This window comes from Aquarana catesbeiana, linkage group LG04 (genome assembly GCF_042186555.1).
Source record: "Aquarana catesbeiana isolate 2022-GZ linkage group LG04, ASM4218655v1, whole genome shotgun sequence".
Lineage (NCBI taxonomy): Eukaryota > Metazoa > Chordata > Amphibia > Anura > Ranidae > Aquarana > Aquarana catesbeiana.
This window is the reverse complement of record NC_133327.1, coordinates 329830426-329854186: the sequence shown is the minus strand read 5'-3', so window position 1 is coordinate 329854186 and position 23761 is coordinate 329830426. Positions and strand designations below refer to the sequence as shown.

General features: G+C 42.3%; 2 protein-coding genes across 2 annotated transcripts in view; one reads left to right on the top strand and one right to left on the bottom strand.

Moving 5' to 3' along the window:
* ZNF292 (zinc finger protein 292) overlaps positions 1 to 8090 on the bottom strand; it is a 119909-nt gene extending 111819 nt beyond the window's left edge. Inside the window, exon 1 of the mRNA XM_073626899.1 lies at positions 7679 to 8090. Coding sequence (XP_073483000.1) covers positions 7679 to 8059 — 381 coding nt within the window. The 5' untranslated portion in view covers positions 8060 to 8090. The remainder of the gene's footprint in view (positions 1 to 7678) is intronic.
* Positions 8091 to 22011: 13921 nt separating this feature from the next.
* Positions 22012 to 23761, top strand: part of CGA (glycoprotein hormones, alpha polypeptide) — a 54079-nt gene continuing 52329 nt past the window's right edge. The window contains exon 1 of the mRNA XM_073629122.1: positions 22012 to 22047. The gene's annotated coding sequence lies outside the window, so the exon portion shown is untranslated. The remainder of the gene's footprint in view (positions 22048 to 23761) is intronic.

Here is a 23761-nt window from a genome sequence, read left to right as displayed (position 1 = left end):
AAAAAAGAGAGATGGAAGGAAAGAAAGAGAAAGAAAGCAAGCAAGCGAGGGGGATGGAGGAAGAAGGGAAGGAAGAGCATCCGCTACATCAGTGTACTCACTGGGAGGCAGGAGGGACTGGATGGATGGATGGATCAGACTCCCCTTTTGCTGGGCTTCAGCATGAATCTTCCCGCCCGCACATCCCCTTCTCTGAGGCAGAACAGAGAACACTGCCGAGGAGAGTGGGCGGGGCAGACACAGGAGGAGAGGGCGGGAGGAGGAGGAGCAGAAGCTCTCTCTCCTCTTCTGTCTGGCTGTGCGGGCAGCAGGGGGAGGGGGGAAATCTGTCAGAGCTCTACTGAGCGGCTCTCCCTGTCTGTGATCCGGAGATGTACGTGAGCTCCAATCACACGTCTCACTAGCCGCCTGTATCTCTCCCTGTAGCAGAGCAAGGGGACTCTGGACTGTGTGATGGCGGAGATCTCTGCTGCTGGAAGAGGAGGCTCTCTAATTAGGTAAACTAGCCAGCTGTGCGAGGCCCCTGTGACTGCGAGGCCTGACGCCACCGCCTATTTCGCCTAATTAGAGAGCCACCTCTGATTGATGATCAAAACTGAACTGCATATTCAAGATGACGTTGAACCAGTGTTTTGTATAAGAGGTAGAATTTTGATTCATCTCATGAAAGTATGCCCTTATTAATGCATGACAGTATTTTGCTAGCTGTGGTTTGGCATTATTGCCAAGTCTGATCTACAAGCACCCGAGATCCATTTCTATTACCGATTCTCCCAGGGGAGATCCTCCCAATGCGTAATCCACACATGTATTTTTGGCACCCAAGTGCCTATCTTTTCATTTATCACTACCCGATGGACACATTCATGTATCCAGTTTCCCATCGATCTACACATAATTTGATAAACTTTAACAAATTTTAATTTTTCTAAATTAAACATTTATGAGGTACAGTATCAAATGTCTTAGTAAATCTAGATGAACCCATTGAAATTCCACCATCTAATTTCTTACTTATTTCTCATAGAACGATAACACGGTCTGACAAGAACGGCCTTTTATAAATCTACGTTGGTTGCCACTTATGGGCTCATTCAGATGGGCACTGAGACCCGTCCTGCATCTGCATCCATCTTGGAGATGCATGCAGGAAGCCCATAGAAGTGGATGCAGATAAGTTGCATGTCAAAATTTGTAGAGATGCACCGAAATTTTGGCCGCGTAAACATTTCGGCAATTTCACCCAAAAATGGTGTTATCGGCATTCGGACATCGTGCCAATAATGGCAACTAAAACGCACAACGATTTTGGGACAATTTTACCATGCTGTGCTTATGGGGTATTTCATAGGTCATGGGACTAAAAAAAAACACATTAATAACATAACACATATAAATAACACATAAATGATGCATTCTTGCTGCGATTTTTATGCATTTGAACTGGGAGATGTGTTTGTGCGTTTTTTTAACTGACCAAAAATGCAGCAAGCAGGATTTTTAACATCACAATGGAATCACAAGGCACCAGTGTGAAGACATACATAGAATTCAAAGGGATAATTTTTCTTGTGCTAAAGGTGCCGATAATGGCAGACAATCAATTCATATTCATTTAAATTGATATTAATTAAAAAGTCAAATATAAAAAACAACTCTATATAAAAATAAATATTTTTAAAAACTATCATTTTTGGTTTTTGGCCAAGTGTATCCTGCATTTTCGGTACCAAAATTTCCATTTGGTGCACCTCTAAAAATTTGACATGTGGGCAGCAGTGGGTGCACAGGGATGAATGCAGACACTGTGCATTCAGATGCCTGCACCTGCTCACATATCAAATTTTTACATGCAACTGTTCTCTGTACAGTCTCTGCATCCACTTCTATGGGCTACCTTACATACTATTCATGTTAGGCTGACTTGACTTGTCTGTAGTTTCCTAGTATATATCTCTAACCTTTCTGTAGATTGGTACCACATTTGCTCTATGCCAATCAGTTGGTACCATTCCAGTCCATAAGGTGTTTTTTTTGCATATATGACACTTTGCCCCAAAAAACTGATCAAAGACTAGGTTCGCCTAAAAAAAAAAAAAAAAGTGTAAATGTACATATTTTTGTCAAAAAAAAAAAATGTGATTATATGAATGGGCTGTCAACTGTAGAGCTGGAAGAGAAGTAATTGGACTATGAGTGTGCCATTTACCATACTCAAAAACCTTTGAGAACAAGTTTGTCTGCTGCAGTGACAGAATGGTACTGTAGTTCATACATTCACAGATCCCAATGAATGACGCAGCTGTACAAACAGATCGCTATGAATGAATGACATCGTTTGTGGGTTTGGTTTGAGGGTGGGAGGGGAGACATTTGCACAATGTTACAGCCAAAATACAGGTGTAACATGGTGCAAAGATGATCTTAACCTTTAATTATGACAGGGGACAGGTATTTGGATGTGACCTGTGAGTGGTAATCAGAAGCCACAAAGATTCATAGCATCAATGGTGTAAAAGATCAATTTTCAAAGAAACTGTATGCATGAATGTCATAAAAGACAATGCAGTGTTAAAATGTCAAAATTCAATACTCACTTGTTTTAAATCTGCAACTTTTATCCTGCCATAGAGCTCTTTACTTAAAGCAGTAAACCCAAAAACAAACATATTGCAGCTTAGATGTGATGGCTGCGTTAGTTTCCTTTTTCAGGCTTTCTTCTATTCTCATCTGGTGATCCAGCCAGCAAGTCTGTTTTCCAAGCACAAACTCCAGCAGAATGTATCAGTTTACATAGATGAGACAAACCACTTAACACTGGCAGCGGTGATTAACCACTTGAGGATTACCTACCGTAGATATACCCACTCCAGCTGTGCTGCCTATCACAAGCCAATCCGCATGTCCCAGACAATGATTTATGGCCAGCACCTGCTGATTGGCTGAGCGAATGACAGAAGAGAGCTCTGTGTTGGTAAACACAGGGCTCGCTTCTGTAAGCAGCGATGTGCCTTTTCTCCCTGCAATGCAGGGGGAAAAACTGGCACATGGTAAAACATTACACGACTGCCCCTAAACATTAAAGTCGAACTATAGGCAAAACTGTTCTTTTTTGTCATTTTGGATAAAGCAAGAGAGGGTTATAAACCTTCAGATTTTTTTTCACCATCCTAGATCGATGATTTCCCTTCAGTTCCTGTCCCATAGTCAAACAGGAAGTGAGAGGAAATCCCTGCAAATTAAGGGAATCCCTAGGGTACCCCCAGGTCACCAGAACTAGTGTCCCCATTGAAAGATTTCACCTCTACTACTTTTCCAGGGACAACCCAAAATTTTGGATTTTCTTTTACTTTCAATGATAATGAAAGCAAGACAAAACAGACTGAATATCCTTAAATGGGAGCACAGACACCAAGAAAAAACTGACAGTGTGACCAGCTCTCAATGAAGCCTGTTCACACAGGCATGGGGCAGGCGCCGTCCGGATTGCAGAAAAGGTCCTGTGTGTCTTTGGGTCGGGTTCAGGTGAGAATCCGGGCAAAAATTTGGACCCACTGGACCCCATGCTGTGAACCCCGGCTGCACATATGTGAACCCAGCATTATAAAGTGTGAGATGGGGTTTGGTTTAAATTTCTTAGTGGTTCTAAATCTGCAAATACACTTAACACCCCCCCAGACTGACAATGCTGCTGTGTCTCCTGTGCCAATTCCTCCAGAGTTGTTTCGCACAAATACAGGTGGTATGTAACTGGCCAGATCACCAGGTGAAAACAGAAGTAAGCCAAAGAAAATAAAACAGATGCAACCATCACAAATAATGACTGGTAAGTTGCAATAGATTACATTTTTGGTTTTGGGTTTAATACCGCTTTAAGAACTTTCTGCTATAAAGGTAACAACACAGTCCCTCTTTCCAAAACTCCACTGTCACATAAGCTTCCAACAGAAGACTCCATGTTGTGGTTTTAACACATTACATAGGCATGGTCCATGCTGTCACCATTAAAAAGGATCTTTGCAGTGTATTAAAAAAAAGTAAGGCAGCAGCTTCAAATACCGTAGCTGCCAACTTAATAGGACACTCACCTGTCCAGCACCATGCTCACCCGAACCGCTTCTTCATCAATCTTCAGGTCCCCAACATGGTTACTGTAGGCAGCTGGCTGCAACTCCTTGTGGCTTCACAGTCTGTTGTCCACTGTGCATGTGCGAGCCAGCTGCATTTTATGAATTGTCCTGCAGCCTTCTGGGGCCTGTGACATGCCCTAGATGGTTGCAAGGGGAGGACTTCCTGTGGATTGCCGCAGCAATTTGACTAAAGGTGGGAGCCGGTATCCGTTCCCCCCTCCTCTTCCATTTGGAACTCTTTAGGGGGGGTACCTGGTTTTGACAGGTACCCACTTTTGGTTAGATCGCTGTGGCAGTCCATTGGACGTTCCCCCCCGCAACCTTCTTGGACACGTTGCAGGTCCCAGAAGACTGTGGGACAATTCACAAAAAGCAGCACGGTGAGGGGAGGGCATAAAATTCTACTTTAAAGGAGAAGTTCACCTTTCATAACATGTTACACCCATATTCAGGGTGTAACATGTTACGAAATGGACCTTCTGCCCTCCACCCTGATCTGACAGCTAGCAGGGATTTTCTCCCTCCCCGCTAGCTGTCACAATTTTAAAAAAAAGCGTAACTGAGCAGGGTTTCACTAGTCCACCTACATCACTCAGTGTCCTGTGAATGGAAAACTACAAGGTCCCGCAGCTTGTAGTTTTCAATTAACTACCACAGTACTGCGAGTTCATTGAATTTTCCTGTCAGAATGTATCGGCTTCCTCGGGCGAGAAAGCCGATACACTGACAGATCTGCAGGAAACCTGCATGGCACCAGCGATCTGCTGAATGCTTTACAGGTTCCTGCAAAAAAAAAAAAAATTAAATAAAAAAGGTGCATTTTCTTTTTACTTGCAAAAAATGTGCAGTTTTTTTTTTTTTAAACATGAACTTATCCTTTAACACACCCACGCTGAGAAATGGCACACATCCATTGCTGGAATGCATGCAGGTACACACAATTTGGCAGTAAATAGGATACTAGCGTTGCACAGATTACTGGTGCAGTTTCTAAGCATTTGCACGAGTATGATACTAAAACTGATACCTTCAGTCTCAGTTCACATATGTGCGGGCCGGTTTTCAGTGCAATGTCAAAGCTTGGTCCGGTGAGATGTCGTTCAGCGGTTTAAGTGTGATTTCAATGGGAATGGTAGTGTCTGAGATAAGGAATCACACTTGAACTGGACTGAAATCGCACAGGACTCTTTCAAATTGCACTCCAGCCGGCCAGCAAATATGTGAACATGCTCTTAAAAAAAAAAAAAATCAGTTTTTGTGCATGTATGGTGTGAACGAGCCATAAAAAAACTGTCACGACGCTAAAAATAGGTATTGGCGAATACTTGAGAAAAAGTATCAGTACTGGTACTCGGTCTTAAAGTGGTTGTTACCCCAAACATGTAAATCACTGCCAGCCCCTCTATTATAGACAAACCACACTGTATAAGCGTTTAAATAAAAAGAGGCATGTAAATACCTTTATAGCATTTTCAGGCCATTCACGTGACTCGTGGCCGCTCTACACCTCCGATCCAGAGCTACTGCAGTAGGGACGAAGATCTCCCTCTGACGACAACCGGGGAGGTCACGTGGCCTGCAGTGGCCCTGGATCAGAGGTGTAGATTGGCCGTGAGTCATGTGACTGGCCTGAAGATAGCTCTAAAAGAGGTAATTACATGCGTTGCTTTAATAAAACACTTATACTGTGTGGTATGCCTAGAGGGGCTGGCAGTGACCAGTTTTAATATTTTATTTCTACTAACCAAGGGGGGTTAAAGACATGGAGCAGACTACAGTGGTCATGGCTCAGCAGCCATGATTATCATGGTCAGCTCACAGAGGGAGACAGAAGAAGTGGCAAGATCAGCCAGGTTTTTTACAGTTTAGAGAGGGGCAGATTCCACAGCACAAGCACTGTGCTGTTGAATCTGCTTTAGGGAAACAGGATCTCTTTTTTTTTTACGGGTTGCAAACACTTTAAAAAACTGGTGCATCCCTATAGGATACAGTTGATTGGTAGCACTGATATGCAACAAAGGATAAGGGCACATGCACACAGGTGCATCGGGCTGTATAATTTAAAATATGCCTGTATAGCCACCTGTACAAATTACAAGATACAGTTGGCCCACATATGAACAGCTCTTGGCATAAACATGCGTCCAGGGGTATACACCTATACAGGTTAGCGCCTGGAGGTGTGTTTGCTTGGGAAGATTCATATCCTACAGTTCTTTAGCACCGGCGATGATATGATCCTGGGTGCTCAGATACGGCCATATTTTATATTATACAGTCCATTACAGTAATGTGTATAAGCTGTTAAAAAGGTAAAAAGCATTTTGATCTGAGCTGTCATAAGCAGAAGCCACAAAAGGAAATCAGGACAACAATGAAGACACTAATGCCTCGTTTCCACTGGTCGGGTCGGTACAGTTTGATTGGCCTAGAATGGTCCGGTCTATTCTGGTGAGCGTTTCCACTGCAAGTGGGACCATACAGGATTTAGAAAAAATGCCTCAGCATAGCACAGCAGAGGGTTTTCTGTCAGCCAATCAGTGGAATGTATCGTAGCTCCGCCCTAACCGAACCGTTCCATTTTCTATGGCCCCACATCTGAAGCAGGACCCTGAATGGAGCTGTACGGTTTGGTTGTATGGGCCGCTTTCATAATGGAGACACTCAAAATAGCATAGCGTACCGAACTGAACCGATCCGCTCAGTGGAAACGAGGCATTAGTCTTAAATAAAAGCTCATTAACCACAGGAGAAAACATCACGTTCTCTGCATGCTAGAATGTCATAAAAAGAGAGGGTGGGGGTCTATAGATAATCCCATAAGACCCCATACACACTATTGGATTTTCTGCAGATTTTTGTCTTCGCATTTACCAGAGCCATATAATAGGAGGTCAAACCTTAATATTTGTATGCAATCAGGCAGGCCCTTGCATTACATGGTTTTGGTAAATCTGAAGACAAAAATCTGCAGAAAATCTAATAGTGTGTATGGGGCCATAGTGTCTGCATAGAAATGAAAGGAGAGTGTGTGAGCCATTCCCTCTCCCCAATACAAGCCCTGTGATCAGGAGCCATTGAATGGACTGGGGCAGTATTGACAGGCCTTCCCGTGATCAGATCCATCAGAAGGAGGGAGGAATGGATGAAATCGGCGTACAATAGCAGGCAGCACGGTTGCTGATCGTCCAGCATGCATGCCAGTGCCTAGCTCCAGACAGAAGGCGGGCGGCTGCAGATCAGAGCAGGGGGGGCGGGGAGATGGAGAATGTTGTCTGTCACACACATATAGAGGGGACACTGAGGCCAGGCAGGTCATAGAGTCGGTGCTGTACAATGGGCATACATGCCAGCCTGGAGAGAGGTTCCACATGAGGGGACAGGCCTCTACAGATGTATGGAACATGTAAACACACAAAGGAGCCTGTGATCCCGCCCAGCTCACCCTCCACCATTACAGCAACAGGGAACCCAGCCGTCCCCATTACAGGCAATGATGGCCGCTCTACATCCCCCCACCCTCCGCTCCCCTCACCGAGTCCTCTCACCTGACAGAAGCGCTGGCAGTATTCGCTGGCCGCCTGTACGGCCTCGTCCTCTCCTCCGCCGGCTCCCGCCACCCTCAGCTGCCCCTCCAGTTCCCGTAACCTCTCTTCCAAACGGGGCATTTCGGCGGCCAGGTCCGGGCAGGAGCCATTCTCCGCCTCGGCCTCCCCGTCCGCCATCTTCACACCCCGCTCGGTCTCGTACACACCAAACTCTCTCACACACCGCCGCTCGGCGTCACTATCCACAATGCCACGTTCCGACGTCGTAGCGTGCACGTCGTGATGGGGAGGGTCACGCTGAGCGGACCGGTGTAGTGTGCAGGCAGGCACAATACGTACAGAGCCCGGGCCATGTACACAGCCAGAGCTCTGCCTTCTCATAGGACAGGAAGAGAGAATACCGCTTCACTGGCAAAGCGACTACAAGGAACACATGACTTATGTCACACAGGGCTGCCCAATAACGAGCTATACACATTCTGCACTACATGGGCACACACAGCAGGGCATGTAGGGAAGGGTTACACCAGGGCATGTCTATTTATAAGGAGTAGGGGTCCCTGGCAGCACCAAAGGGCCACACATAATATTTAATATTCTGCAGCCTGCCAACCAAAGTGAAAGCAAACTCTCCTATTGTTTTCAGCCAAGGAAGATGCCATCTTGGCCTCTGTTTGACCAATCATCTGCCATGGTGCTGCACATGTGATCAGTTATGAGGCAGCTATTGGATGGTTTGACAGTTTGTTTGACAGCACAAGCAATGTGACAGTTAGGGCTCATTTACACTTGCTTCGGCTTCAACTGCATTAACGGCTAATTTATACTTGCTTCAAAACAAGGCTCTGGACACGCTTTGTTAAAGATTTCTGAATTCCAGTCAAAGCCCCTGTCACCAAATAAAATGGTTAGCTTACAGTCCTGTTTACACCTTGCTTTTTCTTTGCTTCGGCTTCGCTTCAAAAATTATACCCCATGTAGCTTCAGTGGTGCTTCATAGCATCCATAGAAGTCTATGGCAAAGCTCACTTGAAGCCTCTTCAAAGCCCCACCAAAGGCTCATCGAAGCCCCACCAAAGGCTCATCGAAGCTCCACCAAAGGCTCATCGGAGCACCACCAAAACCTTATCTAAGCCTCATCGAAGCCCCACCAAAGCCTCATCAAAGCTCCACCAAAGGCTCATCGAAGCCCCACCAAAGGCTCATCGAAGCACCAAGCAAAAGCAGGTGTAAACAGAACTGTAAGCTAATCATTTTATTTAGTGACAGGGGCTTTGACTGGGGTTCAGAGAGCTTTAACAAAGCCTTATTTTGAAGCAAGTGTAAACTAGCCTTTACATTCCTGGCATGTAACTGTTTTTTGAAACTTTTAGGGCTAGTTTACACTTGCTTCAAAACATGGCTTTGGACACACTTTGTTAAAGCTCTCTGAATGCCAGTAAAAAGCCCCTGCCACTAATTAAAATGGTATAGTTATAGACTTCTCAAGGATTAGTGTGAAAAGTTGCCATCATCCCTAAAAAGTGCAAATAGGAACCTCATATGATTGGGATTTTTAGGGCAACAAAAAACGGGAATATTTAAAAAATATATGAATTTTATTTATACAAAAAATTAAAAAGTAATTATACACATAACAATATACAATTAAAGAGAATAAAGGAGTGTGATACAATACAGAAGTGGCAAAAAATCATACAATCCAACGCGTTTCAAAATGATTAATTTCTTCTTCAGGGATAAGTTTTTGCCATTATCTGAAAGGCACAAATATAACATAAGTATACATACATATATATTTAGAATACAAATAGAAAATATATGCAAAAAGGCTTACAGAAATCATGATTGACCCAGCGGATTCTCAGCTAATCACTCCAAAAACTCCCATCTAGTCAGTAACGGTCTTTTAATCGTGCAAAAGAGCCCCCAGATATTGGGATCCAAGGAGAGACGCCAAATTACCCCGAGCGAAAAAAGACGCTAGGGGGAAGGGAGATGTGGAATCTGTGAAAAAAAAAATATATATATATATATATATATATATATATATATATATATATATATATATATATATATATATACACACACACATCATCTGTGAGGGAGATACAAAATCTGTGGCAAGAACAAAAAAAAAGAAAAAAAAAAAAAAATGATGTGTGTGTATATATATATTTTTTCACAGATTCCACATCTCCCTTCCCCCTAGCGTCTTTTTGGAGTTTTTGGAGTGATTAGCTGAGAATCCGCTGGGTCAATCATGATTTCTGTAAGCCTTTTTGCATATATTTTCTATTTGTATTCTAAATATATATGTATGTATACTTATGTTATATTTGTGCCTTTCAGATAATGGCAAAAACTTATCCCTGAAGAAGAAATTAATCATTTTGAAACGCGTTGGATTGTATGATTTTTTGCCACTTCTGTATTGTATCACACTCCTTTATTCTCTTTAATTGTATATTGTTATGTGTATAATTACTTTTTAATTTTTTGTATAAATAAAATTCATATATTTTTTAAATATTCCCGTTTTTTGTTGCCCTAAAAATCCCAATCATATGAGGTTCCTATTTGCACTAATTAAAATGGTTATCTTACAGTCCAAAAAAAAATGTAAAAGTCAGCAGCTACAAATACTGTAGCTGCTGACACGGCTCATCTACCAGGAACCTGGGAAGGGGACCTGTCATAAACAGGTCCTCGTTCCCCACCCCCCAAAAAGGTGTCAAATGTGACACCGGAGAAGGGGAGGAAGCATATAAGCAGAAGTTTCACTTTTGGGTGGTACTCCGCTTTAAATCGATGGGCTTTCTTCTGCTTTAACCCCTTAACACTGACCTATGCAAATATGCGTTCTTGGCATGAAGGGATTATACCGGGGTGATGCCTGCAGTTGCAGGCATCACCCCAGTATTGTTTTTTAGAACCAACAGTTGGCTTTTTAGTGATAAAAACCAATTTGGCTAAAAGCCGCTCGGTTATTATCCTAAGGAGCGGGAGGGGATATCCCACCACCTTCCGCAGCTCTCCCATCCCACCGGGAGGCCTGAGTGACCAGCCAACACGTCCGCCGGCTGGTCGAAGACCCGAATTAAGCTGAAATCGGCTCCAATCGGGTCTGCTATCTAGTAACCTGGAAGCAATCTTATGATATCACTTCCGGTTTACTCGACTGGCAATGGCGCCAATTTTTAAAAATCCCTACTATTCCAAAACGCAGATTTTGGCGTTTTGAATACTTTTAAGTGCAAAGGAGGGATTTGGGGTCTTATAGACCCCGATCCCTCTATAAAGAGTACCTGTCACTGACTATAACTGTTACAAGGGATATTTACATTCCTTGTGACAGCAATAAAAATGATCAGAATTTTTTATTTTTTTTTAAAACAGTGTAAAAAAAATTTAAAACACCCCGTCTCTCCCTGCGCAGAAGCGAACGCGTACTTAAGTCTCACCCGCAAATGTAAACGGTTTTCAATTCACACATGAGGTATTGCCGCAATCGTTAGAGCAGTAGCAATAAGGACCTCCTCTGTAACTCTAAACTGGTAACCAGTAGAATTGTTTAAAGCGTCGCCTATGGAGATTTTTAAGTACTGTAGTTTGTCACCATTTCACAAGTGTGTACAATTTCAAAGCGAGACATGTTTGGTATCTATTTACTCGGCGTAACATCATCTTTGACATTATACAAAAAAATGGGGCTAATTTTACTGTTTTTTTTTTTTAATTCATAAAAGTGTCTTTTTTCCCAAAAAATTGCATTTGAAAGACTGCTGCACAAATAGCGTGACATAAAAAATTTGTAATGATCGCCACTTTATTCTCTAGGGTCTCTGCTCAAATATATATATATATATATATATATATATATATATATATATATATATATATATATATATATATATATATAATGCTTGGGGGTTCTAAGTAATTTTCTAGCAAAAAATACGGATATTTTAACTTCCAAGCAACAAATGTCAGAAATAGGCTTAGGCATGAAAGGATTAAGCTGCAATAGGCAGTGGATTGGGATGTTTACATGCCACTGACACAAAGCAAAGTTCACCCAACATGTAGCACTACACATTCAAATAAATAAGGAAGCTCCGCAACTGCATCCAAGTCAAAAGTCAAGACAGTTTGTGACAAGTTCTTTATTAAAAAAAAAATAAAGTGTCCCCAATGTAAATCCATTGTCAACAAAGGTGTGCAGGTCAGGCTGGTAACTGGGGACAGCACTCCAAAGTCTAGGCTCAGTCTGCAGGGTAGCAGTGTCATAGACCTCTAGGGGGGAAGCAGCAGGCAAGGCACACACAAGAGCTTCCACTCTCTGCCTTGTATCCAGCCTGTCCTCTTTTCTCTCCTCGATCCTGGAGGGACAACCAATGGGAGCATGGGGGTGGGGACAGGACTGTTATTCACCCTGTACAAGGAGAGGAGGGGCGGAGCCAGACACTGTCATTCTGACTGTGTAGACAGAGGAGGGGTGGGAACAGGACCTATTACTCTGCTTGTATGGAGAGCAGTTGTTGGGGTGTCACTGCACAGGGCTGTCACTGAGCTGGTGAGCACTACAAGGGTCCATATATATATATATATATATATCACTATAGAGGGGCCCTATACATTCGTATTTACAGGGCTTTTTTTCTCAAACAATAGGTGCTGGAACTCAATCACGACCCCTCCCCCCACACACACCCTCCAAATCACATCAAATAGTGGGTATGGTCATATTTCACAAACAGTAGAACGGTCTTAAAGGGGCATTAAATATCTGGATTGCATTACATACAGAGTGCAGAGTTTACGGGGGGTGCAGAGCTTTCACTTGTAAACACAGAAACCAGACTTCTGTGTTTACAAGTGATTGTGGTGAGCAGGCACCAAAGGGTCTGAGCCAGAGGTGGTGGAACTGAGTTCCACCAAGTTCCACCAAGTTCCCCCTGAAAAAAAGCCTTGCGTATTTATCACTATAGAGGGGCCACATACATTTCTATACATGTGCATCATGATAATAGGCGTACAGGGATGGCTGGAGAAATTATGGGGGTTTACAAATATTACTGTAGGAGAGACACATATATATATATATATATATATATATATATATATATATATATATATATATATATATTGGTTCAGGGGGTGCATAAATTATAATGGGGGTTCTGCTACGCACACACATACGCATATGTGTTTGAGCTTTGGGGTGCACACCCTAAGGTAATAGGCTGCGCACACCTATGATCTTCAATCACAATGAACGCCGGCCACTGACCTGTACAATAAAAAAAAAAGCCACCCGCTTCTGTTGCTTGACTCTCACCGAATTACAGCACCACTCCCCCTCCCCCCGCACCCCTAAGTAAACAAAGTGGCCTGGTGACTTCTGCCCCTATGACATCATCGGGTGGGGTCTCCGATGGATGACATAGGGCAGGTCACCAGGTGACCACACCACTTTGAGTGTCAGACAATGAGAGCGGTCATGTTCAGTGGCCTGGCGCTCATGATTGATGATGGATTTACATCAAGGGGGATTTTTTTTAATAATGGACTTGTCAAAAACTGCCCTGTGTTTTTATGTACTTTAAAACATTTTTGGGTGAATGAGCATACTCCTTCACATGGGGACAGGGGGGTGGGATCTGGGAGCTGCATGCTCGGATAAGGGTCAGGTTTTTTCATTTTGGTATGGAATTCCCCTTAAAAGCGATACCAGACCAAAGGGCTTGGTATAGATTTTGGGGGGAACCCACACTTTTTTTGTTTGTTTTTTTGGCATGTGTCCCCTTTAAATTCGGGAGGGGAAACAGCACGCTGTTTTTGTTTTCTTTTTGTTTTATTCTCTTGTGTTTACTTTCTGCTGTCAATGGAGAATCCCTCACTGACAGCAGGGATGAGTCACTGGTTGTTAGGATGGTGGTGGGGGGGGGGCTGCTCCTAACTACCAGCACAAATGGCACACAAAACCCATTGAAAATGCATGTAAAAACGCTTGTAGGACGACCCAGAATTTGGGATTTTTTTTTTTACTTTCACTTTCAATTATAATGGTAAACAGGACAAATAGAAAGGGTTAATCTCCCTAACGGTGGCACAGACAGCAATACAAAGTGACAGGTGTTCTAATCCCTCTCCACTCTATCCAAAACAAAAAAAAGTTTTGCCTTTAGTTTACTTTAATTACCACCAGTTTCCAGCCGCTTGCCACTGGAATTTGAAGCACATGTAAACTCTCATGACAATGGAGCCTTGGTTGTCATCAGGACAATTGCAATATATATAGTATGTCAACTCTCTAAGATGGGAATTCTGTTCACTTTGGAGAGACTCCCTTTGATTTCCTGTTGAGTCTCCACGACGGGAAGTGACAGAAAATCTCTCCAGTGAAACACAGAAAATAATAACTAAAAACTGTAAAAGAGGCTTAAAAGAAAAATATGGTCAAAGCTTGTTTGGTCATACTTCTCATGTGGGTCACAGGAGCACACTTACTTTTACACTAATGTGACCCACTGCCAGCTGACATCACAGACCTGCTCCAGTTTCTGAGAGGATCCCGGCAATAATGTCAGGATCCACCCAGATTCCTGACCAGCAGCTGACTCGGGCTCTCAGCTGCTCTTGCCCCTTTCACTGCCTGGCTCCAGTGAGCACTGGAGGGGCAGAGCACAGAGTGGTGACTGATAGTTACCACTCTGTGCTCAGAGCAGACCCAAGAACTGAGCGATCAGTGGTCATGTGATTGCTCAAATCTCATGCTTAGAGTCAGCAGGGGACAGCTGCATCATCAGAACAATCCCGCAGTAGGTAGGTGAGTGGATTTTTATTTTTAGGATTTCCACACTTTTCCTTTAAAGTGGTTCTAAACAAATTCTCCTACATAAGTTGCACCTGTTTATCTGCAGTGCTCTCTCCTCTACAGCCCCCTAAAGCATACATTTTACACATCATTTCTCAACCCCAGAAGGCAGGGGGTTGGGACCTGATGTTCACACACACTGCAAAGCATAAAGCAGGGAGCTGAGTGTAATCTGAGACTTGAGTGTAGGGAATTGACACACCCCCTTCTACACAGTCTCGTAAGGACACATGCATAGCTGAGGCTGTCAATCACCTTCTGTGTGTTGGAGGAGAAGGGGTGAGCTGTCAACCGAGATTGCTTGTTGTTGGCATAGACTGTCAGAAGTGACTCATGCAGATAGCAGAGGAATAAAAGAGTGGACAGAAATCACACTTGGTGCTTTGGATCATTGCGGGTGCACAATATAGAAGGATATGCTTTGTTCAATTTTCATTTCAGAGGTTTACAACTACTTTAAGCCCTGATTCGCACCTGAGCATTTTGTGGCTTGAAGCTTCAAAGCTGCAAAATGTTCAACAACTAAAATGCTTTTAAATTGTGCCCTTTTACACACTTTTTCGAGCATCTCAAGCTCGATACCTGAAGCTCAGAAACATACAGAAAGGTACATGATCTAATTGTGAAGCAGAATGGGGCGTTTTTGGCCCCATGTAATTCAATGGGAGCACCTGAAAAATGCCTCAAAATGAGGGTTAAAATGGCCCACTGATACTTTCATCTGGAAATAAGTATTTAATAAGTCTTTCATTCCTTCCTCCATTGGACTGAGTGGGCTCTCTTTACATTTGTGATTGCTGTGATGACACAAGGTACAGAGCCTCTCGGATCGACTCTGCACACTGTCATCCAATGATAGCTCAAAACACTGCCAATAACGGGCACACTGGTCACCTGCTTGTGATTTCTGCAGGGCCATTTAAAAAATGGCGCTGCAGGTATATGTGGTCACCACTTTGTCATTTATAAACGAATATCAGTAGATAAGTGATTAGGGACCATTTATACCATATGGGCTGTGGTAGGAAGCCTTGCCCAATGCAGTCCCAACACATAGACAAGGCAATTTGCATTATGCCATATTGGATATCCGACGGATGTCAGCTTGTCATTGCAGTGGGCCTGCATTAAGAAACATGTTGTGTGAATAGGCCTTTACTGTATTATGACAGTGTCACTTTATTTATCAAAAATGCATCTTTGTCTGTCCCTTCTCTATTTATTTTTTTATTTATGGAGTGCAGAAAAGGAGCTAACCCTTCGTTGCTGTATCAAAAACAAAACAGAAAATGTTGGCTGGCATTGACTTTGAAACAACATTGAAGAGACCTTGCGGTGCCTGGAAGTACCTGTGTCAGACTTCAAACTGATCCCCGTGTGTCTGCAGAATCTTTCAGTCCTAGTCCCAGAAAGGTTGTAGACCTCCCTTTAGACTTTGTACCAATAGGTAAACCTAGAATAAGGCTTACCTATAGGTACTGTAAATATCTCCTAAACGTGCGCTGTTTAGGAGATATTTACAGTATACTACGCTGATGATGCCATCGGAGCATGCGCTCTGAAGAAACGGGCACCCGTACCGTTTCTTCAGTAGCGAGTGCCGTGACCGGTGGATCCTGTGTGCATGCGCGGGAGTGACGTCACGCAGCTCTGGCTAGTCACAGAGCCGGAGTGACGATCATGATCAGCCAATTTTTTGCTATTCAGTACTGCGCTACTTTAACTGGCAATTGCAGTCATACAACACTGTACACAAATGAAATCTGTATCACACAAATAGAGCTTTCTATTGTTGTTTTTTTTCACCACTGGGTTTTTATTTTAAAGACCAAAACTTTTGGAAAAAAACAATATTTTCTACTTTCTGTTATTAATGCTTTCTGCATACATAATTTCTTCATAGATTTAGGCCAAAATGCATTCTGCTACATGTCTTTGGTAAAAAAAAAAAATCCCAATAAGTGTATATTAATTGTTTTGTGCGAAAGTTATAATGTCTATAACACTATGGTATATATTCTGTAATTTACGCAGCTATAGATGCTATACTCTAATGGAGGTGATCGTTGACTTATAGTGGGACTGTGATTGAGTGGTGGGCAATTTGGCCCTAACACACACTATCTAGAAGGGTCACTAACTGACACTGGCATTGCTAGTGACACTAATACAGTGATCAATGATAATACTGTACATTGACACTGTACTAATTACACTAGCTGAGAAGGTTTTAACATCTAGGGGCAATTAAGGGGTTAACTGTGTACCTAAAAATGAGTAATGTGTGCTGCTTTTACTTTACTATCTGGCTGTTTTTTCTCCCTGCTTCGCAGGGAGAAGAAACAGCCAGATCGCTGTTCTCTGTACACACAGAACTTTGTGTGTGATTGGACACAGCTGATCAGCTGACTTCGGTCAAAATCATTGGCTGAAATCAGATACAAACTCATGCTGTGTCCAATCACAGCATGGGTTGGCAGGGGGCATGCGCGCAGCCGGACCTAGAAGAAAGAGCTGATGTACAGGTAGGTGATTGTGCTTGTACCTGCCTCCTGCTCGCAGTATATATATACATTGAGCAGCCAGCAGGTGGTTAAACTACCGAATATTTCATAGGGTTCCTGCACTCTATCTAGCTGGGTTGATCTGCATAGATTACCACAGGCTCAACACATGAGCACGTAGAAAACAATTGTTTTCTATGTGCTCTGTTCACACTACAACACTCTGTTGAGGTGGGTTCCAGTGCATTGCACAAAATGTGCAGACATCCTGCATTATTACGCAGTACAAATGACCCCTCTGCAGTGTGTTGCAATGTTCTTCAGTGCATAGAATTTTATGAAATGTAATTTTGTGACAAATCAATAAAGTTAAAAAAAAGGCAAACAGTGCATTGTGTTGTAACATTACAAAGCACCACCCCTAAACAACAGACACTAGCTTATACACATGAGGGCTTGTGTGAATAAGCTCTAAAGCCAGCCATAGACTGTTTAAAACTTGGGCTGTTCAGCAGAAACCATCTGAGATTCGGACCATGCATGGGCAGGCTGAATGCACCCAAGCTGAATGATCGATCAACTTGGGTACAACCTGCCTGCTGGATTTTACATGTGATTATTGCTAGCGGCTGCTTTAGCCGCTAACAATAATCACTGTCACTGGGTCCCCGCGCCTCACCCCCTCCAACGGTGAGAACACATTAGCTCCACAGGAAGGATTCCCCTGTTTTATGGGGGAATCAAGTGATTTTCTTTCCTGCAACCCATGTTGCAAGGGAGAAAGATGCATCATCTATGGCCGGCCTAAGGCTGCATATCTCTGGAAATTTATCAGTGAGATATTTCCACTTGTGTTTCTGGGTCTGCCCTGCTTTGACCATTCTCTCTGTTGAAATTGTATATGTTTATATTAAAGCAGAACTCCATGTTTCAGTGAACTTTATATAGTTCGTATGGACCAAGCTGGTCAAAACTATTCCCTTTCCTAACAGCAGCTGTGAGAGCTGTATATAAACTGTATGTTGCTCAGCTAGATACAGTATACAGTGCTGTACACAACCAGCTTCTGGAACAAAAACAAGTCGGGCTGAGAGCTGCTCAGCCATTCACAGGGAGCTTTGTAATAAATTAATGAATAAATACCTTCATCTGAGGCAAAGAGGCAGGTGGATGACATCATGAAGGTGATTTTTCAGAGCAATACAAATAGTAATAGCTCATTAGAAAACATAACATCTTGTTGTGACTAATTCAGATGATTCTGGTAAGCCAAAATAGGAAATGGATGAAGGCGCATGTATTCCTTTTTACCAAATTCTTCATGGTGTGCTTGAATGCCCACCCGGACCACCCACCTAAACATGGAAAGGTAGGCACTCAGGACTGTAAACAGCTGTGGCAAAAATGAAATAGCTGTACCACCAGCTAACACGACTCCTTTTAGGTGAATCAAGTGAAATATTCCCATCGCACAAGTCAGGGGTCCTACATGGCCCCAAAACTTCACAGTTTACTGCTGTGGTATGATCATTTTAATACATTTTTGGGTGTTATTCTGAAGATCCATGGTGTGCTGTGATATAGAGCACTTCAGTTTACTAAATACTAGAGCTGCAAGATTAATCGTTAAGAATCGAGATCGCGATTCTTTCCCCCTCGTGATCTTAACAAAGCATTTTCCCGATTCTATGCAGAGTTCTCTGCTCAAGCTGACAGCTGTCAAAGCAGTCTGCCAAGTTTTACAACATTCCTCAGCGAACTATAAACATTGTAACGTTTTGTTCTTTAGATCAAAGGAATGAACTTCAATCTGTAAATGAGGGAAGTTTAACCACTTCAGCCCCAGAAGAATTTCCCCCCCTTCCTGACCAGGCCATTTTTTGCAATACGGCACTGCGTCGCTTTAACTGACAATTGCGCGGTCATTGCTTTATATCTTAAAGGCCCGGGCTGGGAATTAAGCCAAAAGCGTGTGTGATCTCCCGTAAAAGGAGATCATTTGGTAAGTGTTGCCATTCGGTAAGTGGCAGTTTGTGTAGAGGTGGAAGTTGCATCTTTTTTCACCAGAATTATTGGGTGGATCGTGTGTCAATCTCACATTGGAAACTCATCTCCAATATAATGGACTATTTATAGTGTGATAACTAATCAATTTTTTATTGCACGGATTCACTTAATGGAAGTTTAGCACAATCAATTTTATCGCACAGATTCACTTTATACGGAGGTTTAGTGCAATTTAGTATTGAAAATATTTTATGTCACACTGTATTTGCGCTGCTGTCTTTCAAATGCAATTTTTTTGGAAAAGAATACACTTTAATGAATTAAAAAAAAAAAACTAAAAAGTAAAGTTAGCCCAATTTCTTTTTATAATGTGAAAGATGATGTTACGCCGCGAGAATCGTGATCTTTATTCGAAGCAAAAAAAAAACGTGATTCTCATTTTTCCAAGAATTGTGCAGCTCTACTAAATACTATTACATAATCGGTCAGACTGCAACATTTGTCAAAAGCAAGCTAACGTAAATAACTACTAAATAACTTTATCTGTCCATGCAAAGTTCACAGTTTTACCAATTTAGTCCTCAAGTCATAATACTGCAATCCTTTTCACAAGAAATGTAAATAGCAAACATTCTTAACAGTTCTGTCAGAACTGGTAAAATCAGGTAATTCAATCCATTAGTGAATATGCAAGAAACACAGTGGCAGTCACTGCGGACTGGTTTTTAAAAAGTGCTAGAACATGACACTGACAGCGCTTTCACTAACCAGAATGGAGTCAATATGGTAACATGGCTCATTCTGGTAGCTGAAGCAAGCAGCCACTTAAAAATGCACTTAAAATACTTTCACTTTCACTTTAGATTCCTTTATCTCGTGTCTCCCATGTACTGTAAATATTTTTTCTATCAGCAGCCTTCAATCAATAGAATAAAAATATTCTAACCAAAGTGGAAAAGAGAGAATTCCAGAGTTTTCAGAGCTGCTATCTGGACATTTCTAGGGAGCTTTGACATGAGAAAGGGAGCAATAAAGCCTTTACAACAGGTAATGTTTGATAGGATAGCAAGAGGAATAGAATAGTTTACAGAATTCTAAAGGAGAAGAAGGGCCAAAGCTCTTTTGGCTCTTCTTCTCCTATGGATTACAGGACTGCTAAAGCCCGCTGTTGGCTGATGTCACTGAGCCGCTCCAGGCTCTGGAGAGATTCTGACTTTAAATTTGGGATCCACCCAGATTCCTGAGCCGCAGCTCGCTCGGCCTCATGGTGAGCCACTCAGTGGCTGAGCAAGCCTCTCTCACCCCCTCCACAGAGCCAACGCTCCAGTAATCGTTAGAGAAGTAGAGCAGAGAGTCACTAGCTCTCTGCTTACTGAAGACCGAGAACCCAGTGATCAGTTGTCTTTGATGGCTCGGTCCTCAGTCTAAAGCCTTGTACACACGATCAGATTTTCGGACAACCGTTCGTCTGTTTTTTGTTGCATGCTAGTCTCATGTCAAAAGTAAAGAGGTTACTCACCGTACGAAAATTCTCGTAAGACAGAATACAACTTCAGAAGTGACGTAATGTGTTGACTAGTTTTGTATGTATTCTTTCATTTCTGAGTATGTGTAGTCTTGCTTCTACGATTTTTTGCGTACGATTAAAACCATACTGATTAAACGAAAATCAGATGTTGAGTTCACGTACGACAACAATTTTATAATCTGCACATCCAGCTTTTTTTTTATGAAAAACCGGAATCAGCTGTCAAAAGCACCATACTAACGATTCGAAAAACGGCAGATCGTTCGGACGAAAATTTTCTTTCAATTTTCGTATCGTGTATAGGTGAATATGTACTGTATAATTTTTTTTTTTTTTTAAATCCATCATATTCTTCAAGTACTAGAAAACTGTTCACCTTCTTGTTATGATACACACTCACTTGCAAATGACCTTGTTTCCATTGAAAGAAAATGACCTTTAGTATGACTTCACATTGATTTCATATCTGGTATCACATCTATTTAAAAATCTTTCCAAAATATGTTATATCCTGAGCATAGAGCATAGAGCTATTCCAAAAAACAATGAAACCAACCAATGTGCTACTAATCCTATTCAGCAAACACTAAACCCAGAATGTAAAAGCATATATGGTCAAAATGTAAAAATCACATAATACCCTTCCATGTTGATTTCAATTACTTATAGCCTACTCCTATTAGTATGAACAATCTTGAAGTTTGTAAACTTACTTTGTAAAGATCTCTACATAATTTACTTGTAATTTTAGTCACAGATTTGACAGAGCCTGTCTTCGGTACTACTGCGATGCTGAGAGGAGGAGTTTGAGGAGGACAGGAATCACTGCTTGCGGGCAGCCAGGTACCATGGGATATGTAGTCCTTAAAAATTGAAAGTAAACAGCAAAGGAGAAGCTGCAAAGCATGCAGGAAATCCAAGGAGTTGTGGAAAGTGATGGTCAGCAGACAGGCAGCATTTACAACATGAAAGGAGATATTTAAAGTAAGCTTATATTGGATTGTCAAATATAACTATTGGTTGTAATGTTATTACAATTGTTGATGTTATAAAATGATATGATATACGATATACGGTGATCAAAGAAATAATTTATTTCAATTCACCTGTGAGTTTCATATAATTCAGTCAAGTCTGAGTTTCATATAATTCAGTGCATCTAGACATCATGGAACAAGTTTATGCTTTCTGGATGCTAATAGTGCAGTGGAAGGTTTTCTCTCATATTCTCTTTAGTTCCTGTGTCAGTAATTCCATTTATAGCAGGTTTGAATATGAATGATGACTCTGAGAAATATTTCAATACTGGCGGTTTTTTTTTTACCTTAGGCGTTTTTTGCACATGAGAGACAGAGAATAGCTTTCAGTTCTCAGGTCACTAGGCTGTTGACAATATGAACTGGGAGGTACTGGTGAACTGTCAGGATCTGAAAAATGAAGTACTGAGCAGGTAGGCTGTGCACTCTGCTTTTTAAGATATCATTTTAAATTTTGACTGAATTGTACCTTTACAATAAGTTAAAGTTACTGTATATATATATATATATCTCACAAAAGTGAGTACACCCCTCACATGTTTGTAAATATTTTATTATATCTTTTCATGTGACAACACTGAAGAAATGACACTTTGCTACAATGTAAAGTAGTGAATGTACAGCTTGTATAAGAGTGTACATTTGCTGTCCCCTCAAAATAACTCAACACACAGCCATTAACGTCTAAACTGCTGGCAACAAAAGTGAGTACACCCCTAAGTGAAAATGTCCAAATTGGGCCCAAAGTGTCAATATTTTGTGTGGCCACCATTATTTTCCAGCACTGCCTTAACCCTTTTGGGCATGGAGTTCACCAGAGCTTCATAGGTTGCCACTGGAGTCCTCTTCCACTCCTCCATGACGACATCATGGAGCTGGTGGATGTTAGAGACCTTGTGCTCCTCCACCTTCTATTTGAGGATGCCCCACAGATGCTCAATAGGGTTTAGGTCTGGAGAAATGCTTGGCCAGTCCATCACCTTTATCTTCAGCTTCTTTAGCAAGGCAGTTGTCATCTTGGACTCCAAAGACATGCTGGTAGGTTCATTGGATCCTGTCTAAATTGTCCCTAGTATGTATGAATGTGAGTTAGGGACCTTAGATTGTAAGCTCCTTGAGGGTAGGGACTGATATGAATGTACAATGTATATGTAAAGCGCTGCGTAAATTGACAGCGCTATATAAGTACTTGAAATAAATAAATAAATAAATAAATCTTGGAGGTGTTTGGGGTCTTTATCATGTTGGAATACTGCCCTGCGGCCCAGTCTCTGAAGGGAGGGGATCATGCTCTGCTTCAGTATGTCACAGTACATGTTGGCATTCATGGTTCCCTCAATGAACTGTAGCTCCCAGTGCCAGCAGCACTCATGCAGCCCCAGACCATGACACTTCCACCACCATGCTTGACTGTAGGCAAGAAACACTTGTCTTTGTACTCCTTACCTGGTTGCCACCACACACGCTTGACACCATCTGAACCAAATAAGTTTATCTTGGTCTCATCAGACCACAGGACATGGTTCCAGTAATCCATGCCCTTAGTCTGCTTGTCTTCAGCAAACTGCAGGCTTTCTTGTGCATCATTTTTTGAAGAGGCTTTCTTCTGGGATGACAGCCATGCAGACCAATGTGCTGCAGTGTGCAGCGTATGGTCTGAGTACTGACAGGCTGACCCCCCACCCCTTCAACCTCTGCAGCAATGCTGGCAGTACTCCTGCATCTATTTCCCAAAGACAACCTCTGGATATGATGCTGAGCACCTGCACTTAACTTCTTTAGTTGACCATGGCGAGCCCTGTTCTGAGTGGAAAATGTCCTGTTAAACCGCTGTATGGTCTTGGCCACCATGCTGCAGGGTCTTGGCAATATTCTTATAGCCTAAGCCATCTTTATGTAGAGCAACAATTCTTTTTTTTCAGATCCTAAGAGTCCTTTACCATGAGGTGCCAAGTTGAACTTCCAGAGACCAGTACGAGAGAGTGAGAGCGATAACACCAAATTTAACACACTCGCTCCCTATTCACACCTGAGACCTTGTAACACTAAACAGTCACATGACACCAGGGAGGGAAAATGGCTAATTGGGCCCAATTTGGACATTTTCCCTTAGGGGTGAATTCACTT